Source organism: Nannobrachium achirus, assembly GCF_963921795.1.
Source record: "Nannobrachium achirus genome assembly, chromosome: 3".
Classification (NCBI taxonomy): domain Eukaryota; kingdom Metazoa; phylum Chordata; class Actinopteri; order Myctophiformes; family Myctophidae; genus Nannobrachium; species Nannobrachium achirus.
Genome location: NC_137812.1, coordinates 16,168,153 through 16,192,313, shown reverse-complemented (window position 1 = coordinate 16,192,313; position 24,161 = coordinate 16,168,153). Strand labels below are relative to the sequence as shown.

General features: G+C 41.7%; 2 protein-coding genes across 2 annotated transcripts in view; both read right to left on the bottom strand.

Moving 5' to 3' along the window:
- Window positions 1-12,238: 12,238 nt before the first annotated feature.
- LOC308281657 (medium-chain specific acyl-CoA dehydrogenase, mitochondrial-like) lies at window positions 12,239-13,489 on the bottom strand (the record flags this gene model as incomplete). The annotated part of the gene is made up of 1 exon (XM_080721891.1): window positions 12,239-13,489. The coding sequence occupies one exon, from the start codon at window positions 13,487-13,489 to the stop codon at window positions 12,239-12,241; it is 1,251 nt and encodes a 416-aa protein (XP_080578017.1).
- Window positions 13,490-16,948: 3,459 nt separating this feature from the next.
- The window catches only part of tpo (thyroid peroxidase), a gene marked incomplete at both ends in the record, with an annotated part of 38,017 nt that continues 30,804 nt past the window's right edge, over window positions 16,949-24,161 (bottom strand). Inside the window, 2 exons of the mRNA XM_080722361.1 lie at window positions 16,949-16,962; window positions 18,599-18,807. Of these exons, the coding sequence (XP_080578487.1) occupies window positions 16,949-16,962; window positions 18,599-18,807 (223 nt within the window). The remainder of the gene's footprint in view (window positions 16,963-18,598; window positions 18,808-24,161) is intronic.

Here is a 24,161-nt window from a genome sequence, read left to right as displayed (position 1 = left end):
CTACTGGGGCGGGGCATTACTAGGCGGAGCCTAGTAGTGATACTACTAGTAGTGCTACTACTTGTAAATAGACTAAGCCCCCATGATGCCACCCCCCCCCCCTTTTTTCTGCTCTTGTAATTGATGTTATCCTATGCAAAGTAATCTGTTCTATTCGTCTGTCTTTCAATGTTATATGAGATACATAAAGTGGGTCCTGTGTAAATAAGCCGTAAAGCTTACTAGGATCTCCTTTTAGTTGACCTTATACCAGTGATTTGTGCTGTTATGAAACTGTACTTTTTCCTGTTCTTCTAATACATTCTTCAATCAATCAATCAATCAATCAAAAACAGTATGATTTTATGATCCCAATGAGGCCAATATGAAAAAAGAATCTAAAGGTTAGCATTGATGAAGTAAGATTCTACCACCAAAGTCATTTGATATGAATCTACTGATTGCAAACAGAATCAACAACAGTTTTGTGCCCCTTTGTTTTCCTTTTCCTTTCCTTTTTTCTTCGTTTCCAGACTCTGTTTATTCTGGGATTATGTGTGTTTTTGTGTGACTTCCTTCCTGGTGTTCCTGTAGTGATGGATACACAAGCCCACATGCACACATGTACACAAACACAAGCATGCACGCACGCACGCACGCACGCACGCACGCACGCACGCACGCACGCACACACACACACACACACACACACACACACACACACACAGCTGGGGCTGATTATGTACGGCATTATGTACACACACACACACACACACACACACACACACACACACACACACACACACACACACACACACACACACACACACACACAGAGAGAGAGCGCTGAAAATAGCTTTGAGAACAACACATGTTGAGAACTGAAGTTCCAAACCAGCTAAATAAACAATATCTGTGGTTGTGGAGTTATTTTGTCATTAAGTGAGTTATTTGGAAGTACACATCCGTGCTTTCAGTCACAAACGTGGCTGCCCAATGTTCACCGCTATTTAGGCCAAAATGTTTGTTTCTCAGAACAGCTTTGGTGTGGTAAATAAATACCCTTTATGTAATAATGAACCTTACGTCATGGCACCCAAGGGTGCCCTGACGCAGGTCGGGAGCTGCCGAGTGCTTTGATAATATTTGGAATTTATTAACATTGCTTCAGTTGAACCCATTTAGACCTGGAACTTTTTAACCACTTTTTAACCGTTATTGTTGGCTATTGGAAATATGGAAGAAATGTAAGCTCATGGCAGAAATATAGGCTCATAGCACGTCGGTGCCGTGCTATGAGCTTGTAGATCTGCTATTTTTGAAAAAACTTGAAAATGTGTGCAAATCTTTTAATTGAATCAATTAATCAATATTTTTTTCTAAGCAAATCTTTGTAATCTTTGCTTCTGGGGGTGCTTCTGCTAGCAGATCTACAAGCTACGGTCTTAAGAGGCATGCCTTACCAAAGTGCTTATAAATACCAACGTCTTAAAGGAGAATTCCGGTCTAAATGGCTTTCTTACCATTTTTGTTGCTATTGCTATTTTAAAAACCCGTCCAGGTTTTATTTTTATCAAAATAGGCAATATTGTCCATTTTGGCCGACCCGCGACCACAGCCCACAATGGGAGCAGCTGGGCCTATGCAAATACACTTATTCCATCGCTCCAAAATCCATTCTTTCTGTACTTGTTTATAAATACACTGTTGAGCTAACATGCAGAAGTGATCTCATGTACATCATTGTTGAGATTCTGCCATAAAACGATTCAGTCACGTTGTAGATATGGATCAATGAGATTCAGAATTTTGATTAAATAACCTTTTTTTCTTTGTTTTAGATACAAAACAACAACAAAAAATGTAAGAAAGCCATTTAGACCACAATTCTCCTTTAAGGATGCCGTTATACAGCGTGGTTACACATGTAAACCGCTTGTGTTCATATCTGTAAGCCTCTGTAATGTCCATACATCAGTTGTGAGAGGCCTGTAGAATGCAGATCGCAGGAAGGCCCCATAAGCCGAGAGATGATAAGGCATTGACTGAATTCTGTTCAGTGTCTGTGATAACTGGCAGTGGCCATATATGGAGGAGACGATGCTTCCTGTTTCAGTGATCTCATCTGCAGCCTATCCTGAAACATTGTTGTTGAGTTTCCCCAAGTCTGTGCATCTACTATTTGTGTGTTCAAGAGTTTCTTGTTAAATGCGAACAGTGACGATTTAAGAATCCCCGGGCCCTGGCGCTTCTCCAAATCAAAGGCCCCCCCCCGCTGCCGCCGCCGCCCGACCCGAACCAACCGACCGACCGACAGCCTATTAGAGCATTAACCCCTTACCTGTGGACTTTAACACTTGAGCAGCTAACGTGAGTGTCAACAAAGTGATGTTCTTCCTGCGTTTAGGTCTGTCCCATTGGTCAGTGAGTGTCTCTACCGGGTGAGAGAGAGTACAGCAGTGCTGAACCATGAACCTGTATTTAACCCTTGAGCTTGTGACCCCGCAGAGGCATAACGCCACTTCAATCACATCACAAACGCCTCTTCCGGGTTATTCTTTTAACATGGGAGTGGATGGGGTTCAATGCATCTGCCTCTGACTGTTTGGACGCCCCCACACAGTGGTTGTGTAGTACAGCTCTGAGACCAGCAGAGGGTGACAGTGCCTCTCTCAATATAGAACTCAGTTGACCAGTCAGCTGTGCTGTCAGTGGTTGGAACACATTCAGGAAGCCATTCACACCATAGATATATATAAGAAGGCTAGATAGCTCACGCACGCTGTTGGCCAATGGGGACTGACGTCGGTACAGGTCGGCCATCTTGGGACAGGACCGATCGCCCAGTATAACATTAATTTCTATAGTGCATGTACTATTTAAATGACCAGAACTTGCTCAATTTTCAACCTATTTTGAAACGGATTGGTTTGTTATAAACCTAAGAAACGTAGTTATGTTACTGTATACTTAGAATAATTATAACCATGGACTTCCATATGAAATAACATAAGTATATAGGTAAAGTAAAGCAATTAGCTATACACACTGTATTTATATTGTAAATATGTAACATGTAATAGTTCCATTATTAGTAATATTTATATTATTTAATACATTATGTATTAAATGTAACAATGTATTTATTTAATATAAAAATCTGTTTCATTTGGCTTATATTTATTTTATATAAAATAGTCTCATGTTGCCATTCTGTAAAATATGAGATGGGGCTTCAAGGTTATTTTATTAAGGACATAACAAAACCAAATAGACCTCTTTTTAACTAAAATAATACATTTTATTTCAGCACTGCAACTGCAAGTCAGTTCCCAGTAACATGACCAATCCTCCCCTCCCTCTGAGATCAGACGAGTTACTACATACATAACATATACCAACTATAGTCATAACAGCAATAATCATGATATATAATAATACATATTTTTTTTAAACCCCATGCTGCACAGGTAGCTTTTGGTGGCCCTTGATATTGAAGTAGGCTACATGCAGTACACCTGTTTGAAGGTTCAATGGACCAATATATTGAACAGCTCAACAATGATCAATGAGGTTGGGGGTTAGACTGGAACTTTGGGGGGCTGTTGAGAGGGCGGTGGCGTGGCAGTGTAGAGAGACAGACAGACAGGATTTACCATCAAGTATACCTGTAGTATTAGAACTGAATAGCAAAATCACAGTGGGTTCCTTTTCTCAGATGGCATTCAGTGCACTATATGGACTCATACGTTCTTGCTTGGAGTAAACTTTAAATGTAAAGCCTGAAAGGAGGTAAACCAGACTCAAATACATCCATTGGGGAAAGGTTTACCCATTATTTAACATCTGCATTACTTACTTTACAAGAAGACTACACAATTATAGAATGTAGAAGCATGTTTTATTTGATCATTGTTTGCCTGTTATCTCTCCTATGGTACCAGATCAATACAGCATGGAATGAATGAATATATATATATATATATATACACACACACACACACACACACACACACACACACACACACACACACACACACACACACACACACACACACACACACACTGAGGAACATTGGCTCAAAGCCAAAATTAGGCTTCTGTATGCACACAGAGTTTGAGCGAATGGCCTTTAAAAAGTACCATTTTGGGTAGCTTCTGTCTCACGTTGTCTTTCTGTAAGCTAAGCATAGTCATTTTAGCAACATGGTGCAGCCTCAGCTTAAAAAACAGGGACACAACTAACTTCATCAGTGTATGGTGGTGACTGACTGTCAATGCCCGAGCAAAAACACATCCTCTGAACCTATCCTCCTATCCTATGGGCTGTTTTCATCTGGAATCTGCAGATGCCTGGCGAACGACCCACTCTGCTGCCTTCACCGTGCCTTCAGATGATATCACCAGACCTCCATTGCTTTTCAGGTTCAGCAGGTGGTAGCTCTTGTCCTTACAGGCAGATTCAGCATCGGTCACAAGGCTGGCCCGGCAGACATCACAGGACAGCTTCTTCAAAGTGCGTCGCACAACAAATCCTGAAATTAGCAGTAGACAGATTATTATAATACTTAATAAGCATGGAGACTTACTTTTTTTTACTATCATATATCATGTATCATGCGTCAATCTAATACACCTTGAATTGTTGTTAGCCAATGATGCACATAGGCCTACCCTTTGAAGATGAGCAGGGAAGTTGAAGGTGGTGGGCACAACACCAGCTTTAAACCGGACAGTCTGCCCACTGCCCAGTCCCGTCAAAGTCTTCACTTCTGAAGTGCTCTCTGCAGAGCAGTGTCCTGTCATTTGCAACAAAACCATCCCTTCTTAGGGCAAGTTCCCACTGTCTCCTGCTTTCTAGGCTTTTGGGAAACCTTTAAAAAAAGAAATGGGAGAAAAGGTACCCAGATATATCAATTAAAAATGTCCACCCTTCTTTACTTTAACATTAAGGGGTGAGGATGTATGTATGTATGTACAGTATGTATGTATGCATGTATGCATTAGCCTATGCAAACTTTGAGAATACCACACTAAGAGTTAAAACGTGTCCAAAAGAAAGATTCAAGGATTGTGTAAACAGGTGGTAGAAATATTTCTAAAAGCCAGGGCTGTGTATCTCACAGCCCTGTTGTTCCTGTGCAGCAGAACTTGTATTGTACATAATGATTATCCTAATTATAATATAATATTGTCATATTTATGGCAGGTGATCCCACAGGTTCCATTTGGATACTCCTTTCATTGGAGCAGCCATAGGCAGCAAAACAAAGTCATCTTCAGACAGTAGGCCTATTTCTGTAAACAAAAAGCTGTATCAATGTATCTAAATGTAAGATATTTTTAATTTGCCCGAATTGAAACAAGCCCGGAGGCTTTCTTGCGGTTTATCCTTTTGGTTGACCTTGTACCTTTTCCTATACAAACTTCTGATAAAGTCTTCAATCAATCAATCAATCAATCAATCACTTTATACTTTTTAACAGCTTTTCTCTCCCCAATTTATGAGAGACAGCCGTGGACTCTCTGCGTCCACGTCTGAGACGCGTCCGTGCTTAAATAGCGGTCAAGACGCAGCTTTGTGTCCAGGACGGAGCTCCCGCGGCTCAAGACGTGAAACCGCGGCTCAAGACGCGATTCGAGTCAAAGGACGGGGCTTTGACACTACAATCGCGTCTTTTCGCGTCTTTTCGCCAAAAGACGCGGCTTGGATCGCGTCTTTGAGCCCAAAGACGGAGCTGGGACACTACAATCGCGTCTTCCGTCTCATGACGCGTCCGTGCTTAAATAGTGGTCAAGACGCAGCTTTGCGTCCCTGCACGGAGCTTGCGTCTTCTAGACGGCTCAAGACGCGATTCGAGCCGAAAGACGGGGCTTGGACACTACAATCGCGTCTTTGATCCCAAAGACGTGGCTTGGAGGCTACCGCGTCTGGCTGGAACTCGGAGCGGAGTCAAGTTCATTGAAAATAACGGGGCCGTATGTTTTGACGCGGCGCCTCCGTGAGGCCGATGAGGCTAGTGTGTGTTCCCCTTCAGACGTCTGCTGTCTGCTCTCCGTGGGAAAAAAAAAAAAAAAAGGGTGTCTATTGTATGTATTTTTTGATGGAGAATTCAAATATGACCTTCTTTTTTGCATAGGACAACTCTAACCTGCATCAATTGGTATTTTATGATTGCCAATTGTACCCTATCCATCTAAAAAAACAAATTGGATCTCTATTGTATGTATTTTTTGATGGAAAATTCAAATATTACCTTCTTTTTTAGATAGGACAACTCTAACCTGCATCAATTGGTATTTTATAATTGCCAATAGTACCCTATCAATCTAAAAAAACAAATTGGATCTCTATTGTATGTATTCTTTGATGGAAAATTCAAATATTGCCTTCTTTTTTAGATAGGACAACTCTAACCTGCATCAATTGGTATTTTATAATTGCCAATAGTACCCTATCAATCTAAAAAAACAAATTGGATCTCTATTGTATGTATTTTTTGATGGAAAATTCAAATATTACCTTCTTTTTTAGATAGGACAACTCTAACCTGCATCAATTGGTGCATCAACCTTCTCTCTATCTCTCTATCTATCTATCTATCTATCTATCTATCTATCTATCTATCTATCTATCTATTTATACTTCACCTTTAGTCAAGAAGAGAGTTCAGCCTCAGGAACTTGCACACCTGGAACTGTGTCATGACTGTGTCATGGAGCTAAGCAGAACTATGTGAAATACTCACAATGAGTCTGATGGACCAATCAGAGTGGTGGTGGGGGGAGGGATCAACAATAGACAGAAACTGGATAATGCTTTGTTAACTGTCCCACCTAAGTCCCTGCTAGTCTGAACAAATCACCTTCCCTCTCAGAACACTACTACTACTACTACTACTACTACTACTACTACTACTACTACTACTACTACTACTACATTTATATAAAGCTGCTCTTGCATTTGAATTCAAGTCTGACACAAGTTAAGGTTAACTTAGGTAGTAGTTCATTTTGCTGGCTTTTGTGTGTGAGTGTGTAGGCCCACAAATTATTATAATTGTCTGTCATTAAGTGACTCAAAGGGAGACGTCTAATGGGTGTTTATTATTTTAATATTAACTGTGGGAAGATTATATATATTTTATTTTGCACTTAAAGTGTTGTGATATTATTCCTGAAGGAAGAGGGGTATTTTCACAGCCCAGGCTTTGAACCTAAATGCTGTTTACATGCTCTATAAATATTTATTTCTATATAAAACTCAGTTGTGTGGAGTTATTGTGTGCCTTTTCTTGTAGCTAAAGAGTCCATTTGTTCACTAGACATTAAGTCAAGGTTACTATTTTGAGTTGAAGCCAAGTGTTTTATTACTTTGTGGTTTAACATTATTTAAAAGGCAAATTCATTGTTATGGTTACTTTAGAAGACTGCTTTTGCATTCATGAGTTATAAAGAGAGCCAAGCTAATTCAAAGAGTTAAGTTAAAGGAACACAAAACGTGACTTAACTCACAGCTGCCATTGGACAGACAGTTATAACATACTCTTATCTTTCACAGAACAGACAATTATCATTTAGTTTATCTATTTGAGACATGTAGCTGCTCTAGGGGAAATAGAGCATTAATTTGGGATCAGCCTATTCAATTGATAATGACCAATGGGTGCCAGTTTCTAAGTAGTTAAGCATATTACCATAACAATATATGTGGCCTAGACATGGATATTGCCCACTCAACTCGTAATCTACAGAAATGTCCACCACATCACACAGTATAAAACCTAGTAGAGAAATCTGCCTTCTCCTGTATTGTATTAGTGACATTCATTAATAAATAGTAAAATAACAGGACAGAGCAGAACAGGCCTCTGCTGTGTCTTTATTATGGGTGCATTCCAATGCAAATGGATACTCTGGAACAATCTGAAACAATGTATCTTTCCTGTGGCTGTTATAATGAACACAAACAGATCAGAACGTAATTTAACATTAACCAGTTACATTTATCATACAACAATGTAAGGGATGGATTCCTTTCTATTGTGTGAGTTACTTAAATGCTGATCAATATGTGAATCTGGCTCTTATCAGGTGGGTGTTTTCTCTCCCTGGCCTGTGCTGTCCTCAGTTAAACCAAGACAGTGCTGTTGTCACCAATGTGGAAAAAGCTTCAGCTCAATTTATTATCTCAAAGTAGACCAGAAAATACACACAGGAGAGAAACCATACGGCTGTGTCCAATGTGGGGAAAAGTTCAGTTTAATGGCTGCTCCGAAAGTGCACCAGAGATTTCACACCGAAGAAAAGCCTTACTGCTGTGAACACTGTGGCAAACGTTTCACTGTAAAATCTAGCCTCGTACAACACAAGAAGATTCACACTGGAGAGAGACCTTACTGCTGTCACCAATGTGGGAAAAGGTTCACTCTGAAGACGGCTCTGAAAAGACACCTGAAAATCCACACTGGTGAGAAGCCATATACTGCTGTCTCCAGTGTGCGAAAATGTTCAGTGATATGCATCATCTTCGGTGTGAAATCTCTGGTGCACTTTCGGACTATCTTTTCACCACATTGGACACAGCCGTATGGTTTCTCTCCTGTGTGAATTCGTTCATGTATTTTGAGATAAGACAATCGAATAAAGCTTTTCCCACACTGGTCACAGCAATAGGGCTTCTCTCTAGTGTGAATTCTCTGGTGTTCTTTTAAAATCCCCTTTTGAACAAATCTTTTCCCACACTGGTCACAACAATAAGGTTTCTCTCCAGTATGTGAACGCTTGTGATCTTTTAGCAAAATACTTCCCACAATGTTCACAGCTGAATGGCTTCTCTCCTGTGTGTATTTTCTGGTCTACTTTGAGATAATAAATTGAGCTGAAGCTTTTTCCACATTGGTGACAACAGCACTGTCTTGGTTTAACTGAGGACAGCACAGGCCAGGGAGAGAAAACACCCACCTGATAAGAGCCAGATTCACATATTGATCAGCATTTAAGTAACTCACACAATAGAAAGGAATCCATCCCTTACATTGTTGTATGATAAATGTAACTGGTTAATGTTAAATTACGTTCTGATCTGTTTGTGTTCATTATAACAGCCACAGGAAAGATACATTGTTTCAGATTGTTCCAGAGTATCCATTTGCATTGGAATGCACCCATAATAAAGACACAGCAGAGGCCTGTTCTGCTCTGTCCTGTTATTTTACTATTTATTAATGAATGTCACTAATACAATACAGGAGAAGGCAGATTTCTCTACTAGGTTTTATACTGTGTGATGTGGTGGACATTTCTGTAGATTGCGAGTTGAGTGGGCAATATCCATGTCTAGGCCACATATATTGTTATGGTAATATGCTTAACTACTTAGAAACTGGCACCCATTGGTCATTATCAATTGAATAGGCTGATCCCAAATTAATGCTCTATTTCCCCTAGAGCAGCTACATGTCTCAAATAGATAAACTAAATGATAATTGTCTGTTCTGTGAAAGATAAGAGTATGTTATAACTGTCTGTCCAATGGCAGCTGTGAGTTAAGTCACGTTTTGTGTTCCTTTAACTTAACTCTTTGAATTAGCTTGGCTCTCTTTATAACTCATGAATGCAAAAGCAGTCTTCTAAAGTAACCATAACAATGAATTTGCCTTTTAAATAATGTTAAACCACAAAGTAATAAAACACTTGGCTTCAACTCAAAATAGTAACCTTGACTTAATGTCTAGTGAACAAATGGACTCTTTAGCTACAAGAAAAGGCACACAATAACTCCACACAACTGAGTTTTATATAGAAATAAATATTTATAGAGCATGTAAACAGCATTTAGGTTCAAAGCCTGGGCTGTGAAAATACCCCTCTTCCTTCAGGAATAATATCACAACACTTTAAGTGCAAAATAAAATATATATAATCTTCCCACAGTTAATATTAAAATAATAAACACCCATTAGACGTCTCCCTTTGAGTCACTTAATGACAGACAATTATAATAATTTGTGGGCCTACACACTCACACACAAAAGCCAGCAAAATGAACTACTACCTAAGTTAACCTTAACTTGTGTCAGACTTGAATTCAAATGCAAGAGCAGCTTTATATAAATGTAGTAGTAGTAGTAGTAGTAGTAGTAGTAGTAGTAGTAGTAGTAGTAGTAGTAGTAGTAGTAGTGTTCTGAGAGGGAAGGTGATTTGTTCAGACTAGCAGGGACTTAGGTGGGACAGTTAACAAAGCATTATCCAGTTTCTGTCTATTGTTGATCCCTCCCCCCACCACCACTCTGATTGGTCCATCAGACTCATTGTGAGTATTTCACATAGTTCTGCTTAGCTCCATGACACAGTCATGACACAGTTCCAGGTGTGCAAGTTCCTGAGGCTGAACTCTCTTCTTGACTAAAGGTGAAGTATAAATAGATAGATAGATAGATAGATAGATAGATAGAGAGAAGGTTGATGCACCAATTGATGCAGGTTAGAGTTGTCCTATCTAAAAAAGAAGGTAATATTTGAATTTTCCATCAAAAAATACATACAATAGAGATCCAATTTGTTTTTTTAGATTGATAGGGTACTATTGGCAATTATAAAATACCAATTGATGCAGGTTAGAGTTGTCCTATCTAAAAAAGAAGGTAATATTTGAATTTTCCATCAAAAAATACATACAATAGAGATCCAATTTGTTTTTTTAGATGGATAGGGTACAATTGGCAATCATAAAATACCAATTGATGCAGGTTAGAGTTGTCCTATGCAAAAAAGAAGGTCATATTTGAATTCTCCATCAAAAAATACATACAATAGACACCCTTTTTTTTTTTTTTTTCCCACGGAGAGCAGACAGCAGACGTCTGAAGGGGAACACACACTAGCCTCATCGGCCTCACGGAGGCGCCGCGTCAAAACATACGGCCCCGTTATTTTCAATGAACTTGACTCCGCTCCGAGTTCCAGCCAGACGCGGTAGCCTCCAAGCCACGTCTTTGGGATCAAAGACGCGATTGTAGTGTCCAAGCCCCGTCTTTCGGCTCGAATCGCGTCTTGAGCCGTCTAGAAGACGCAAGCTCCGTGCAGGGACGCAAAGCTGCGTCTTGACCACTATTTAAGCACGGACGCGTCATGAGACGGAAGACGCGATTGTAGTGTCCCAGCTCCGTCTTTGGGCTCAAAGACGCGATCCAAGCCGCGTCTTTTGGCGAAAAGACGCGAAAAGACGCGATTGTAGTGTCAAAGCCCCGTCCTTTGACTCGAATCGCGTCTTGAGCCGCGGTTTCACGTCTTGAGCCGCGGGAGCTCCGTCCTGGACACAAAGCTGCGTCTTGACCGCTATTTAAGCACGGACGCGTCATCAGACGTGGACGCAGAGAGTCCACGGTTCTTGCTGCAATTTATTCATTATTATGCCAATTACGTCCTCAACCCACATGGGAGACGGGTCTCCATTCCGACACATCCCCATTACTCAGTTATTCTGACCAAATTCGGACATAAATGTAAATGGTGCATTTATATAGCGCTTTTATCCAAAGCGCTTTACAGAGATTGTGCATTACATTCAGCCATTCACGCACACATTCATACACCGGTGGCGGAGGAAACCATGCAAGGCACCAACCTGCTCACCGGGAGCAATTAGGGGTTCAGAGTCTTGCCCAAGGACCCTTCGACATTAACTCAGCGGGAGCCCGGATTTGAACTGGGAACCCTTTGGGAACCCTTCGTGCTCTAATAACGGTTTCTCTACCCCTGAGCTATGCCGCACCTATGCCGACATCATACATACAATCTTGTATGCCCATACATGGAGATCCCTGTCTGTAGAACCAGCCACACAGATATGGGTTGTCTTGGCCATATATGGATTCTGTTAATGTAATATGTGTCCTCCATATATGGGCATTCCCATATGAAGTCCAGTTAGATATGGCCATAATATTGATGACATCAGGGAACCCCATACAGTATATGGGCATAAAAGGGATTCTGTCAGTGTGGTTCCCCTGACATCACAGTAAAGTCAGAGCATGATGTCAGAGGGGCAAACCCATTCTGTTAGAGTGGTTCCCCTGACATCACAGTGATATCAAAGCATGATGTCAGAGTGACAAACCCATAGACCGTACAAAAGTGTACACGTCCAGACGTCCGGAGTCAGCATGTGCCGTTTCACCTACTAAACTGCGACCTTTGGTCGCAACAAGGTTGCTTCAGAGACACCGGCCTCCTCCACACAGAAAGAGGGAGTTCATTTCTTGTATTTGCCAATGTGTTCCCGGGCAATGATGATTCTCTGAATTTGGGCTGTACCCTCGTAGATCTGGTAGATCTTGGCATCCCTCATCAGTTTCTCGACTGGATATTCGCTGTTGAAGCCGTTGCCTCCAAACACCTGAACAGCATCGCTGGCAACCTGGTTGGCGATGTCTCCGGCAAAGGCCTTGGCAATGGAGGCGAAGTAGGTGTTGCGGCGGCCCACGTCCACCTCCCAGGCTGACCGCTGATAGCCCAACCTGGCCAGTTCCACTTTCATGGCCATTTCAGCCAGAAGGAATGACACTGCCTGGTGATTAGCAATGGCCGTTCCAAAAGCCTTCCTCTCCAGTGCGTAATTGGTGGCTTCATCGAGTGCTCTCTGTGCCAGTCCTGTTGCCCCTGCTGCTACCGGTGGCCTGGTTTTATCAAAGGCTCCCATAGCGATTTTGAAGCCAGCCCCCTCTCCGATGAGGACATTCTCCTTGGGGATCCTCACGTCCTCAAAGGTGATACCTCTGGTGTCTGAGCACCTCTGGCCCATGTTCATCTCCTTTCTACCAACTAGAACACCGGGCGTGTCAGCGTCAACAATAAAGCCAGTAAATGCCTTGCTGGCAGGGCATTTAGGGTCAGGGTTAGTGCGAGCCAGGAGGAAGTACCAGTTAGCTTTTCCTCCGTTGGTTATCCACATTTTCTGTCCGTTAACAACATACTCGTCCCCCATCTTAACAGCTTTGGTCTTGAGGCTTGCTACGTCGGAGCCTGCCCCGGGCTCCGTCACACCATATGCACACATGAGTGGCTCCTCTACCATTCTGCCCAGGTATTTCTTCTTTTGCGCATCATTACCAGCCAGGATAACAGGGATTTGACCAAGAGAGTTTGCCTCAATGGCAGTCTGGACTCCTGTGCAGCCATAGGCCAGCTCTTCTGTGATAAGGCAGGCGTCAAAGATTGACAGGCCCATCCCACCATATTCCTCTGGAATGTGAGTGTTCATCAGACCAAGCTCCCATGCTCTCTTGATGACTGGGAAGGGATACTCGCCACTCTTGTCATAGGCTGCAGCAACTGGAACTATCTCCTCACGGGCAAACTTCCTTGACAGCTCCTGGAACTCTTTTTGCTGCTCAGTGAGTTCAAATGAGAACCCCGGCGATGGTACAACCTTTGCTCTAACAGCAGTGCTCTGGAGCCGGATCCGGGTCTGCACGCTGGCTCTCAGCACCTTATTTAAGAGCATTGTTGATGTCTCCTGAAAGAAAGCATGTGCTGCCCCTCTTCCCAGTTGCTCCTCTGCGTAAGTAGACCGATATTGACGTTCCAATCTTATATTCAAATTGGCTGGGACGACCAGTGGGTGGGCTGGCTCCATATATGGCCTCATAAGGGGTCATGCCCATATAAGGTAGGGGTGTAAAAAAGTATCAATATGAATTGTTAATCAGTTTTAACATGCATGGATCGGTCAAAATAGCGCCTAAATCGGTCGATGGTTCGGTCCTAAAGTTATTAATTGGTTCACTGGATTTTAGCATTACATAACTAACCTGCTGTGGAACTCTGAACTCACTTACTCAGCGGTTACAATCATTACTTCTAAAGTGAGTGCTGCGAGACACCGTACAACAAGTAGCTTAATTGGCTATGGGGTATTTCACCAGGGACGGTCTTCCTCCAGTGTGCTTACGCATACGACAAGTTTTGGCATTTCTACTACATTCTGCCTGTCTATTATCAGCTGTATAACTTCCAGGAATCTGTGCCCAAATATGTCACTGATAGTGCTGACGTCATGGTACTGATGTCATAGTACTTACAAAAAACCCTGTAACAAAAGTGATAGTTTGAATAACAAATAGCTGCATAATGACGCCATCGCTGACATAAGAATATCATCACAGCCACATAAATGTCCTTTAAAATGTGTTTTCCAATAAATATAGGCATGTCGTTTACCCGTAAATCTACCTGCTTCCAATCCAAATCACCTGTAAATTAGTTGTCAACTCAATGTTACACTGGACGCTGCACCTGAATGGAGGAGCACAAGAATGCCGCCGTACTGCTGTGGTGGTGGAGAACAAGGTGTACTGCTTTGAAATTGAAAAGGTCAACCAGTGTGATCGATTTGGTTTGATCAAGGTGCACATCTTCAACACAGTGTCTTTGGGCTGGGTCAAGGTGCCACCAGTCTCAAATGGACAAGGAGAAACTCCACTTGAGGTTCCCTCCATGCAATTTGGCCACACAGCTGTGCTTATAGAAAACATCACCTATGTATGGGGACGTGGTGAGTATCAGGATGTTCCCAATGTTCTTTATGAGTTTGATGTGGACACCCACAGATGGTCTAAACCCAAGGTGTCAGGCGTCGTTCCGGAGGCGAGGCAATCCCACTCAGCCTGTGTCTTGGGGAAGGTCATGTATATCCATGGAGGAACAGTTTCTGCTCCCTTTAAGCAAGTCCTTTTGGGCAGATGCTTTAATAATGACGTGTACAAGATAGACACCTCCACGATGGTCTGGTCTTTAATTAACACCGGAGGCACGCCACCACCTTGTTCATCAATGCACTCTGCCACCATCATCGGGACAAAGATGTTTGTGTTTGGGGGCTATACAGGCGGGATGGGCCATGTCGACTACTACAACTACCTCAGAGTATTTGACACAGAGACCAACTGCTGGCTGAGAACACCTTCTCCACAGCCTCTTCCATTTCATCACCGGGATGACTCACAACAAGCGGCCATTGCCTGCAATGGAGAGCTGTACATCTTTATCAGCCGTGATCAGTGGGATGTAAGAATCAAGACGTGGTCAAATGATCTGTGGAAACTGAATCCAGAGAGCTTGTCCTGGAAGAAGGTAATCAAGCCCAAGGGGAAAGGCCCGGCTGGTGGGCTGGTTAGGATGAGCTGCTGCATTGTGGGAGATCGCATCTTCCTATTTACAGGACATTACGAAGATGATATGGTTCTTTATGGCAGACAGGATCATTTAACCGTACCCACTGAACACCTGTACGTCCTAGACTTAAGTCCTAATCTGAAGACGTTATGCAAGCTGGCGGTTATTGGGTACGGCCTGGACAAGTCAGGACTCCCACATGACATCAGGTGGGAACTGGCAGCCATGACTACCAACAGCAACTGAAAAGAAATGAAAATGACATATATCTTTTGTAGAACAGTTTTCTGAAGAAGCTATATTTCTATTATTTTTCCTTTTTTTATAAATCTCTTTATTCATTTTTTTGCAGAGAATAAAAGAGAAGCATCATACATTGATAGTCACATAAAAGTAAATTGCACTTTTCTTTTTTACAATCTGAAGAACATTATGACGTCAATTATGACACCAATGACGTTGTGTTTTCAGTTTTTGTGCTAAACAGGTCTTAGATCTTCGCTAACCTATGAGTCACCATTTGACTCCCAGACACTCGCCCAAGCAGGGGATCATTGTTCTCTCACAATTGTATTGAGAGCAGTGCCAATCCGCAGTTTTCGCCGAATGGTCCAGTCTGCCAAACCCGAGTCTCCAGACTATTTCTCCTGTCTCTTTGTTTATCTTTTTCAGTTAAGCGCCCATTCCTATGCTTCTGTGTCTCGTTAAGCATCTTGCCTATAAAGCAGTGGAGTTTCAGTGGCGGATAGGATAACTATGGATAGGATAACTATGGATCCATGGATAGGATAACTATGGATTTCCATGCCCATTTTTTTCTTTTACAGACATTTTTGCACTGCATTGGTCAAAGCAAAAAGCGTGAGAAGTCACGTGACATGTGCTCAAAATGAAAACAAAGCTTTTCAGTATGGATCAATCGAGTTCTACATCTTCAAATCTTTTTTTTAATGCAAACATATTTAGACACAAATGAATTGACTGATTGATTGAATACTTTATTAACAGTTGTCAGTTTGCATAGGAAAGGCGTAGGACAGTACAGTTACATGGTCTACTAACAGGATAAACCCTAGAAAGCACTATGGCTTGACTAATAGAGCTGACTAAAAAATTTAATTGACATTATAACCAGTATGCTGACATTAGTAGTATGTATATGCTCTTAGAAAAATTCCTTTTTAGTTTTATTACTGCTCAACTATTTTTTGGTCAGGTCTGTCTGCCCACGCTCTTTCGAACGAGGGTTAGCGACTCACTCCACGGAGGTTAGGGTTAGGGTTAGGATGAGGGTTAGAGTCGGGTGTCGAAAAGATGACATGTAGTAACAGCGACACACTCCCAACAGCACATCTCTATAAACTTGGTCCTTAACATTTAGCCAATGAGGAAGCTGCATAAAGGTGACATCACAAGTAAACTCAGTAAACTCAAGGTGATAACAATAGTGTGTTGTAGAACTCTTTACGGCCAAATAAATTGTCCCGAAATCGAAATGGGACAGAAAATTGTCCTTTGAACTCAATGGACTTTTTGGGATTACAGACAAGATAAATTAAAACTGGTTTACTTTATGTGACATAAACATTTACAGAAAAAATTAAAATGAAAACATGTTTACTTTAGGTGATATGAAAGTTTACGGAAAACAAGTTGAATGGAGACAAGTTTATTTTGGGTGATGTCAAAGTTTACAGAAAAAGGGTTAAATGAACAGGTTTAGAATTAAACTTGGGTGTGACCGTGCCCTTATAGAGTGGTTTGCATTCTCTTCTGCACAGCACTCAGCCTAGTCTTGATTCCCTGGAAAGAACACAGAGAGACAATGGATCATAGTTTTGCTCAATGCTTTTAACCACTTGAAGTAAGTAAGTAAGTAAGTAAGTACATTTTATTTATAAAGCACCTTTCGAAACAAAGTTACAAAGTGCTGTACAATGGACAAAAGTATACACAATCAAGTTAAAATAAGGCACATAGTAGTAATAACACAACAAGAATCAAATAAACAAAAGAAACAAACAAAGGACTGCACAAGTCAGTCATGTAAAAGTAAATATAAGAAAAAACACACAAAATGCTGACGAAACAAGTGTGTTTTTAACAAGTTCTTAAAACCTTCAACTGACTCTGCATTTTTTATAGTCAGCGGTAGAGCATTCCAGAGTTTTGGGGCAACTGCCGCAAAGGCCCGGTCACCCTTAGTGACGAGATTAGTTGTAGGTACAGTAAGAAGGCCTTTGTCGGAGCACCTGAGGAAGCGTGTGTTAGGCTTAGGGTGGGTCCTTGATATAAAGCGGGGCCAGCCCATGTAGTGCTTTATAGGTAGTTAAAGTTATACCATGATGTAACTTTTTTTATAAAACAAATCTTAAAATTGTCCTAACTGTTAAATCGCTAAAGTTTTAGAACCCCCACTCCGTTATTTTCAGCTTCTAAAGCCTTCTCTTTATATGTTTTCTATGATCCCTACCAGGGACCGGTTTTCGCGGAAAAATTGCGTCATCACACTACCGGCCAATCACAGCGAGGGTTATACACTGCCGGCCAATCACAGCGCATCTTGAAGTGGGGTCGCTATGGCGGCCATATTTGTAGTCGCCCGTTTGTCTCTATACTCAAAAGGTAATCTCGCCTACCAGGCAGGGTGAAGTAGTCCGTTTCTCCGGAATGCCTGAACGCACAGGAACCAGGGACCCCTCTAAAGAAAGCTCTCGGCGATGTGGAGGCAGACGTGGGGGTGTGAAGGTACGAAAAACGTCCGAAAGACGCGGACGCGACCGCGGTTTGCTATAGGGCTACTGACCACTAGTTGAGCATCTTACACAGTATAGCTTTAATAGGATTTTAAAATCATATACTTGATGGGAAGCCAATGAAGTGCGGCTAGTACCGGTGTTATGTGTGCTCTACGGTGTGTGTTTATAAGAATTCTGGCTGCGGCATTTTGAACTAACTGTAAACGGTGAATAGCGGAAAGGCTCAGGGTGGTATAGAGTTGAACACAGCAGCATCCCTGTTTTTGGAGAAACATTTTTTTGCAAAACACTGAACCGCTAAAATGGAGTACGCAAAAGGAGGAGAAGCTCATTTTAGCTCAGATAACAAGATTTATGTCTGGGTTTGAGAATTCTCACTGATTCAGATTATAATTGTTTTCAGTGGCGCAAACCGCGACTACATTTCACTTTGTGTGTATGAGCACGGATCTCGGTGTATGGATCATAGAGTTATATATAATATAGAGAGCGGATAATATAACTCAGGTTAAGCTGCAGTACCTCAAACGGCCACCATGTCCATTTGGCTTCAACCCCAAAATGGGATTTTCCAATACTAGAATTGCAGCGTGACACTGGGGGATATCGCTCTCTAACAGCTGTGATGTCAGACTTCGGTGCGCTACAACTTTCAACGAGCGCAAAGGAGTGTTGTTCACCTGAGCTCCTGTCCTCTCTCCACGCGTCCAGGTGGATGGATGGAATGCGATGACAGGGCAGCAGGTCGGCAGGGTAACGGGCCAACCTGAAGGCGTCGCGCGGGACCTCCCTCACGTCACTGTTGTCACAGACAAGGCGGGACAGCGACCACTTGGACAGTTCAGCTCTCTGCTGCTCGGTGAACACGCCTTCAGCCTCCCACCAAAATCTGACGCACGCACGCACACACGCACACACGCACGCACGCACGCACGCACACACACACACACACACACACACACACACACACACACACACAAGCACAAGGAAATGATAAAACAACAACTCTGTCGAGGTGCCAACCTGAGCCTTATATGGCCAACTTGTGCGCCAGCAGAGTAGTGGTGCTGTTGTATGTGAGTTGACAAGCTCTTGTTATCATATCAGGTTGCACTTGTTGTTTTTGAAGAAAAAAATGAGGGGGGAGGGAATTGTGGCATAATCAGACAGGTCTTTAAGTGTGTGAACCTTTTAGATTGCTAATTTTGGGCAAATATTTGATTTAGGGGTCAGACCTTTTCGAAGGAGGACTTGCAGGAGTTGACAATTTATACTCATGCGGTTTTGTCCAGGAATGTCTGGTCTTGTCACTGCGTGCGTGCGTGCGTGCGTGCATGCATGCATGCATGCGTGACGGGTAGTGCTGGAACAGTGGGTGGAGAGTGGGTGGGTCCTGGTTAACCTATAACTGAGCCCTGTTCTGTCCTGTGTGGATCTGGGACAGTTTAGTAGGAACAGGCTACTGTCTATCAAGTCATTGTTACCAGTGTTCTACTGATCTCAAGACAATATAACAGACCTCAAACGTCGTCGACAAGCACAGTGGACTGGGAGGAGAGGAACTGTTTCTAAAAGAGAGATGTCATCCAACAGCTTTTAATGGAGTCGGAAGAAGCCATGCTGAAGCAGCCTGTGATTAAGTTACACAGAATAGGTGAGGGCATGTTTTTATGTCACTGTTTTTCATTCATTCAAGATTTATTCATTTGTTATACTCATTTGCAGTCATCGAGCAGTATTTTTTACAATGCTATTCACCAACATCACTTTTGAAGATAAATGACATCTAGGAATTGAAAAACAATAAAAGGCATACGTTGGGGATATAAAAAGTTACAAGACAGAATTAAAACAACACGATTACACATGATTATTTTTATCGGCTATTTTCAAAATATTTGCGTCTTTCTTAAATAGTTATTTAAATAATCATAATTTGAACATTTTCTACGTTTTGTCTACATTGTGGTATTGATACTTTTACTTAAGTAACAACTGGGAGTACTTCTTCCATCACTGACCAAATGTTGCACAATGTTAAACATTTAGTTAATCATCTGTTTGTCTTCAACCCTTTCCCCCTGTGTCCACAACACGTTTGTTTACCAACGTCAAGAGCCAGTGCCTGTGTGTGTGTGTGTGTGTGTGTGTGTGTGTGTGTGTGTGTGTGTGTGTGTGTGTGTGTGTGTGTGTGTGTGTGTGTGTGTGTGTGAGTTTGTCTAGCTATACTTATGGGGACTAAACGCATGTTCACACAGTCACCTGGAGGGGACCTCTGACAGTGTGGGGACAAAATAGTAGGTCACCACAACGGTTAAGGTTAGGTTTAGGGTTAGGGTTAGGTTTAGGGATAGAGGTTAGGGTAAGGCCACAGGACTTGCATAAAAATGAATGGAAGTCTATGTAATGTCCCCACAAGTGATGTAAATATATATATATATATATATATATATATATATATATATATATATATATAGTGTGTGTGTGTGTGTGTGTGTGTGTGTGTGTGTGTGTGTGTGTGTGTGTGTGTGTGTGTGTGTGTGTGTGTGCGCGCGCTGCGTGCGTGTGTATGTTGTAGTCTACTTAGTGTAGTACATCAAAGATGCCTTTAAAATCCTAATTCTAATGGATGAAGCCTATTGGTCATGGAGGAGAGCTCATCAGGCGGTGCCCAACCTTCTTAGAATGTTTGGACCCTTGACCACAACACCACTAACTCTAACCTCAGTAAAACTAGCGCTGGTGAATGCTAACCTGGTGAAATGCTAACCTGCCTAGGCTCAGAAAGTGCCTTTGTGCGTGTGGTTCTGAGGGGAGCAACAGAGTTCAAAGTGTCTGCATGTGACCACAGCTGTTGTGTCCTATCTCTGATGCCAGCACCAAGAGACGTGGGGGTCTGAAAATCCCTAGAAGGGGAAAAAAAACCTACAAACACCAAGTACAGTGCAACTGTATAAGTGTCTAAACCGAAGTGACATTGATACTAAATGTAACTAAATGTTACCAATGTATTCTGAGGCATCCCTGGACTAGACTCTGTGCTTGGCAACCTAGACAACCTCGACCCATGAAGGAAATTCTGTGCTAATGGATGGATGGATGGATGGATGGATGGATGGGAGGGTGGATGGATGGATGGATGGATGGATGGATGGATGGATGGATGGTGTAGTTTTCTGCTAGGGCATCATCTCTTGAAGGACCGCTGAATGTCCCTACAACTAAATCCTCCACCATCCTCCCCATTTGATTGGCCAAATGTGCAACATTGTTTTCTCGGTCAATATTTAAACCAAACCAACATACAGTACATATAGTAGGCTTTAATTGTATAATGGGCAAATCTGCATTTTTCGAAAGTGACAATTTAAGGACATTTTCAAGACCTTTACTGTGGTAAAGGAAATCAACACTGTGATATAAAACATGGCCAAACATCTGCCAATATGTCACGTTACCTAAGAAAGAGAATTGTGAAAATGTTTTCACAATATTTCTCTGTAGAACTAAATGTCAAACTAAATGTAATGGCTCTTCTCATACAATTCCATGTGCTTTTCAGGGTGGGGGGTCCCCGGTTCAAATAATTTTATGGTTATTTTGGGTTGTCTCGGCCTGAACAGTTTGAAAACAAATGCAGACGAGTGCCAGAAGTGTTTGGTGAAGTGTTTGGGGTATGTTTTTATAATAGTGAATATGAAATAGATTATAGCAATTTTATTTGCTGTTCAATGCCAATCTGTGTCTGCTTTCTGTTGCCACCCTGTAAACAAATGTGCTGCAATAAGCTGCATTAAAACAATGTATCAGTTTGGGGTATTTGGTGTTTTCACCATCATGTTAGTGTTAAATGGTGCATGTCAGAGACTATGACTGGAAACTCTAAAAGTTGGGAGATATTTCATGTTATCTCAAAACATTCATTGTGCTTTTGTAACCTTTTTTCTCTCCTCATTCTCCATCTCAGATGTCATTCCTGCCCAACTACCACTGAAGAAACAAGTCTACAGCAAAAACAGTCACCTGAAACATAACCAGAGAATTCATACAGGAAAGAAGCCCTACTACTGTGACCAGTGTGGGACACGTTTCAGCATGAGCAGTAGTCTCAAAGAACACCAGAGAATTCATACAGGAGAGAAACCCTACGACTGTGAACAGTGTGGGACACGTTTCAGCATGAGCAGTAGTCTCAAAGAACACCAGAGAATTCATACAGGAGAGAAACCCTACGACTGTGAACAGTGTGGGACACGTTTCAGCAGTAACAGTGATCTCAAACATCACCAGAGAATTCATACAGGAGAGAAGCCCTACGACTGTGAACAGTGTGGGAAACAGTTCAGCATGAGCAGTCATCTCAAAGAACACCGGAGAATTCATACAGGAGAGAAGCCCTACTACTGTGACCAGTGTGGAACAAGGTTCAGACAGATTGGTAGTCTCATTACTCACCAGAGAATTCATACAGGAGAGAAACCCTACCACTGTGACCAGTGTGGTAAAGGGTTCGGTAGGAGCAGTACTCTCAAACAACACCAGACAACTCATACAGGGTTGAAGCCCTACCATTGTGAACAGTGTGGTAAAGGGTTCAGCCAGAGCAGCAATCTCAAAACACACCAGAGAATGCATACGGGGTTGAAGCCCTACTATTGTGAACATTGTGGTATAGGATTCAACCAGAGAATTCATCTAAAAAAACACCAGAGAGTTCATGGAGATAAGACAGATGTTGAGGGTGAGGCCTCTCTGTAAAGTGGAAAGTCACCCAAAGCAACACCACATAATTGGACAATGTACCGTGACACACCGGAGAATACATGCTTTCATTCTATGGCTGTTAATTCATTTACACTACATCCATACTCTTGTATTTTAATCTCATGCGTGTGACATTTTGTGTGAAATAAATGTTCGTAATAAAATAATCTGTTGACATTAATAAATAGTCTGTGATATTTCCAAATAAGTCAAGTCAAGTGTCAAACTAGAAAGATGCAATTCATTTCCGCTATCGTCAACTATCGTTCTTAAAATAATGGCCTACGCATTTTTTTTATACAACAGTCTGGAGTAAAGGGTCATTCCCATCAGGCAAGATAAAGATAAAGATAACAAATATCTTTCTCAATTGAAGTGGATGGTAGCATGTATTTTTGGTTACTTCCTGAATACCTCAGAGTCAAAAGGCCCAATCGAAATACATAATGACATCACATTCACAAACATCATACCCTCCCCTTTTTACCATTCAACAACACAGTGTGTGGCTAACTTAAGCTGGGTCACCACCCACCAGAAAACCAGGCATAATTAAGAATAGGTGGGTGTGGCCACGTAAAAAACATAATTTTCACTTTCTGTACACCTTTTCTGAAAAAGGAAAAAAAAAAAAAAAAACTCTTCCTCCTTGTATAATCATATGATTATGGGGGGAATCAATTTTCAATTCAATTCAATTCAAAGGAGCTTTATTGGCATGAGAAAACGTATACGTTTACATTGCCAAAGCAAGTGTCACAAATAAAATAAAAACAGTTGAAAATGGGGAACATATACATTGGGAGGCCAGGGCGTACAGCATTGTGTAAACAGAGCTATGTTGCATTGTGCCATTTATATATATATATATATATATATATATATATATATATATATATATATATATATATATATATATATATATATATATATATACAGGGTATAAAGCTTTTGGAACAAATAACAGCCTTTTTTTATAAAGGTATAAAGCTTTTGGAACAAATAACAGCCTTTTTTTCTCAAAATGCATTTAAAGGTAGCGGCTCTTTTTCATACTTTATGTGCAGTAGGTCTTGATGTCAATCCATGGTTTATAGTCCTTAGGGTGGTTGTGTTTCTAGCCTTCTTTTGTCGCAACAGTTCACAAATCTTGCTGCTGTGTTTGAACATTGTTGTATTTCTCCCAGTAGGTATGGGAGTTTTTCATCATTGGTCATGTTTTCAATCAGGCACATGCAGTGTGTGAACCTTTTAGGTTGCTGGTTTAGAATAGATTTTGAAAGGTCAGACCTTTTCGAATGACAACTTGAGGAAACAAAAAAGCCAGCATTTTAGTTGACACTCATACGGACTGTCTGGAGTCAGTAGATTTTAACCCAAATGTAAGACGCCACAGGGCACTTTGTGCCTGTGTGTGTGTGTGTGTGTGCGTGCGTGTGTGTGCGTGTGTGTGCGTGTGTGTGTGTGTGTGTGTGTGTG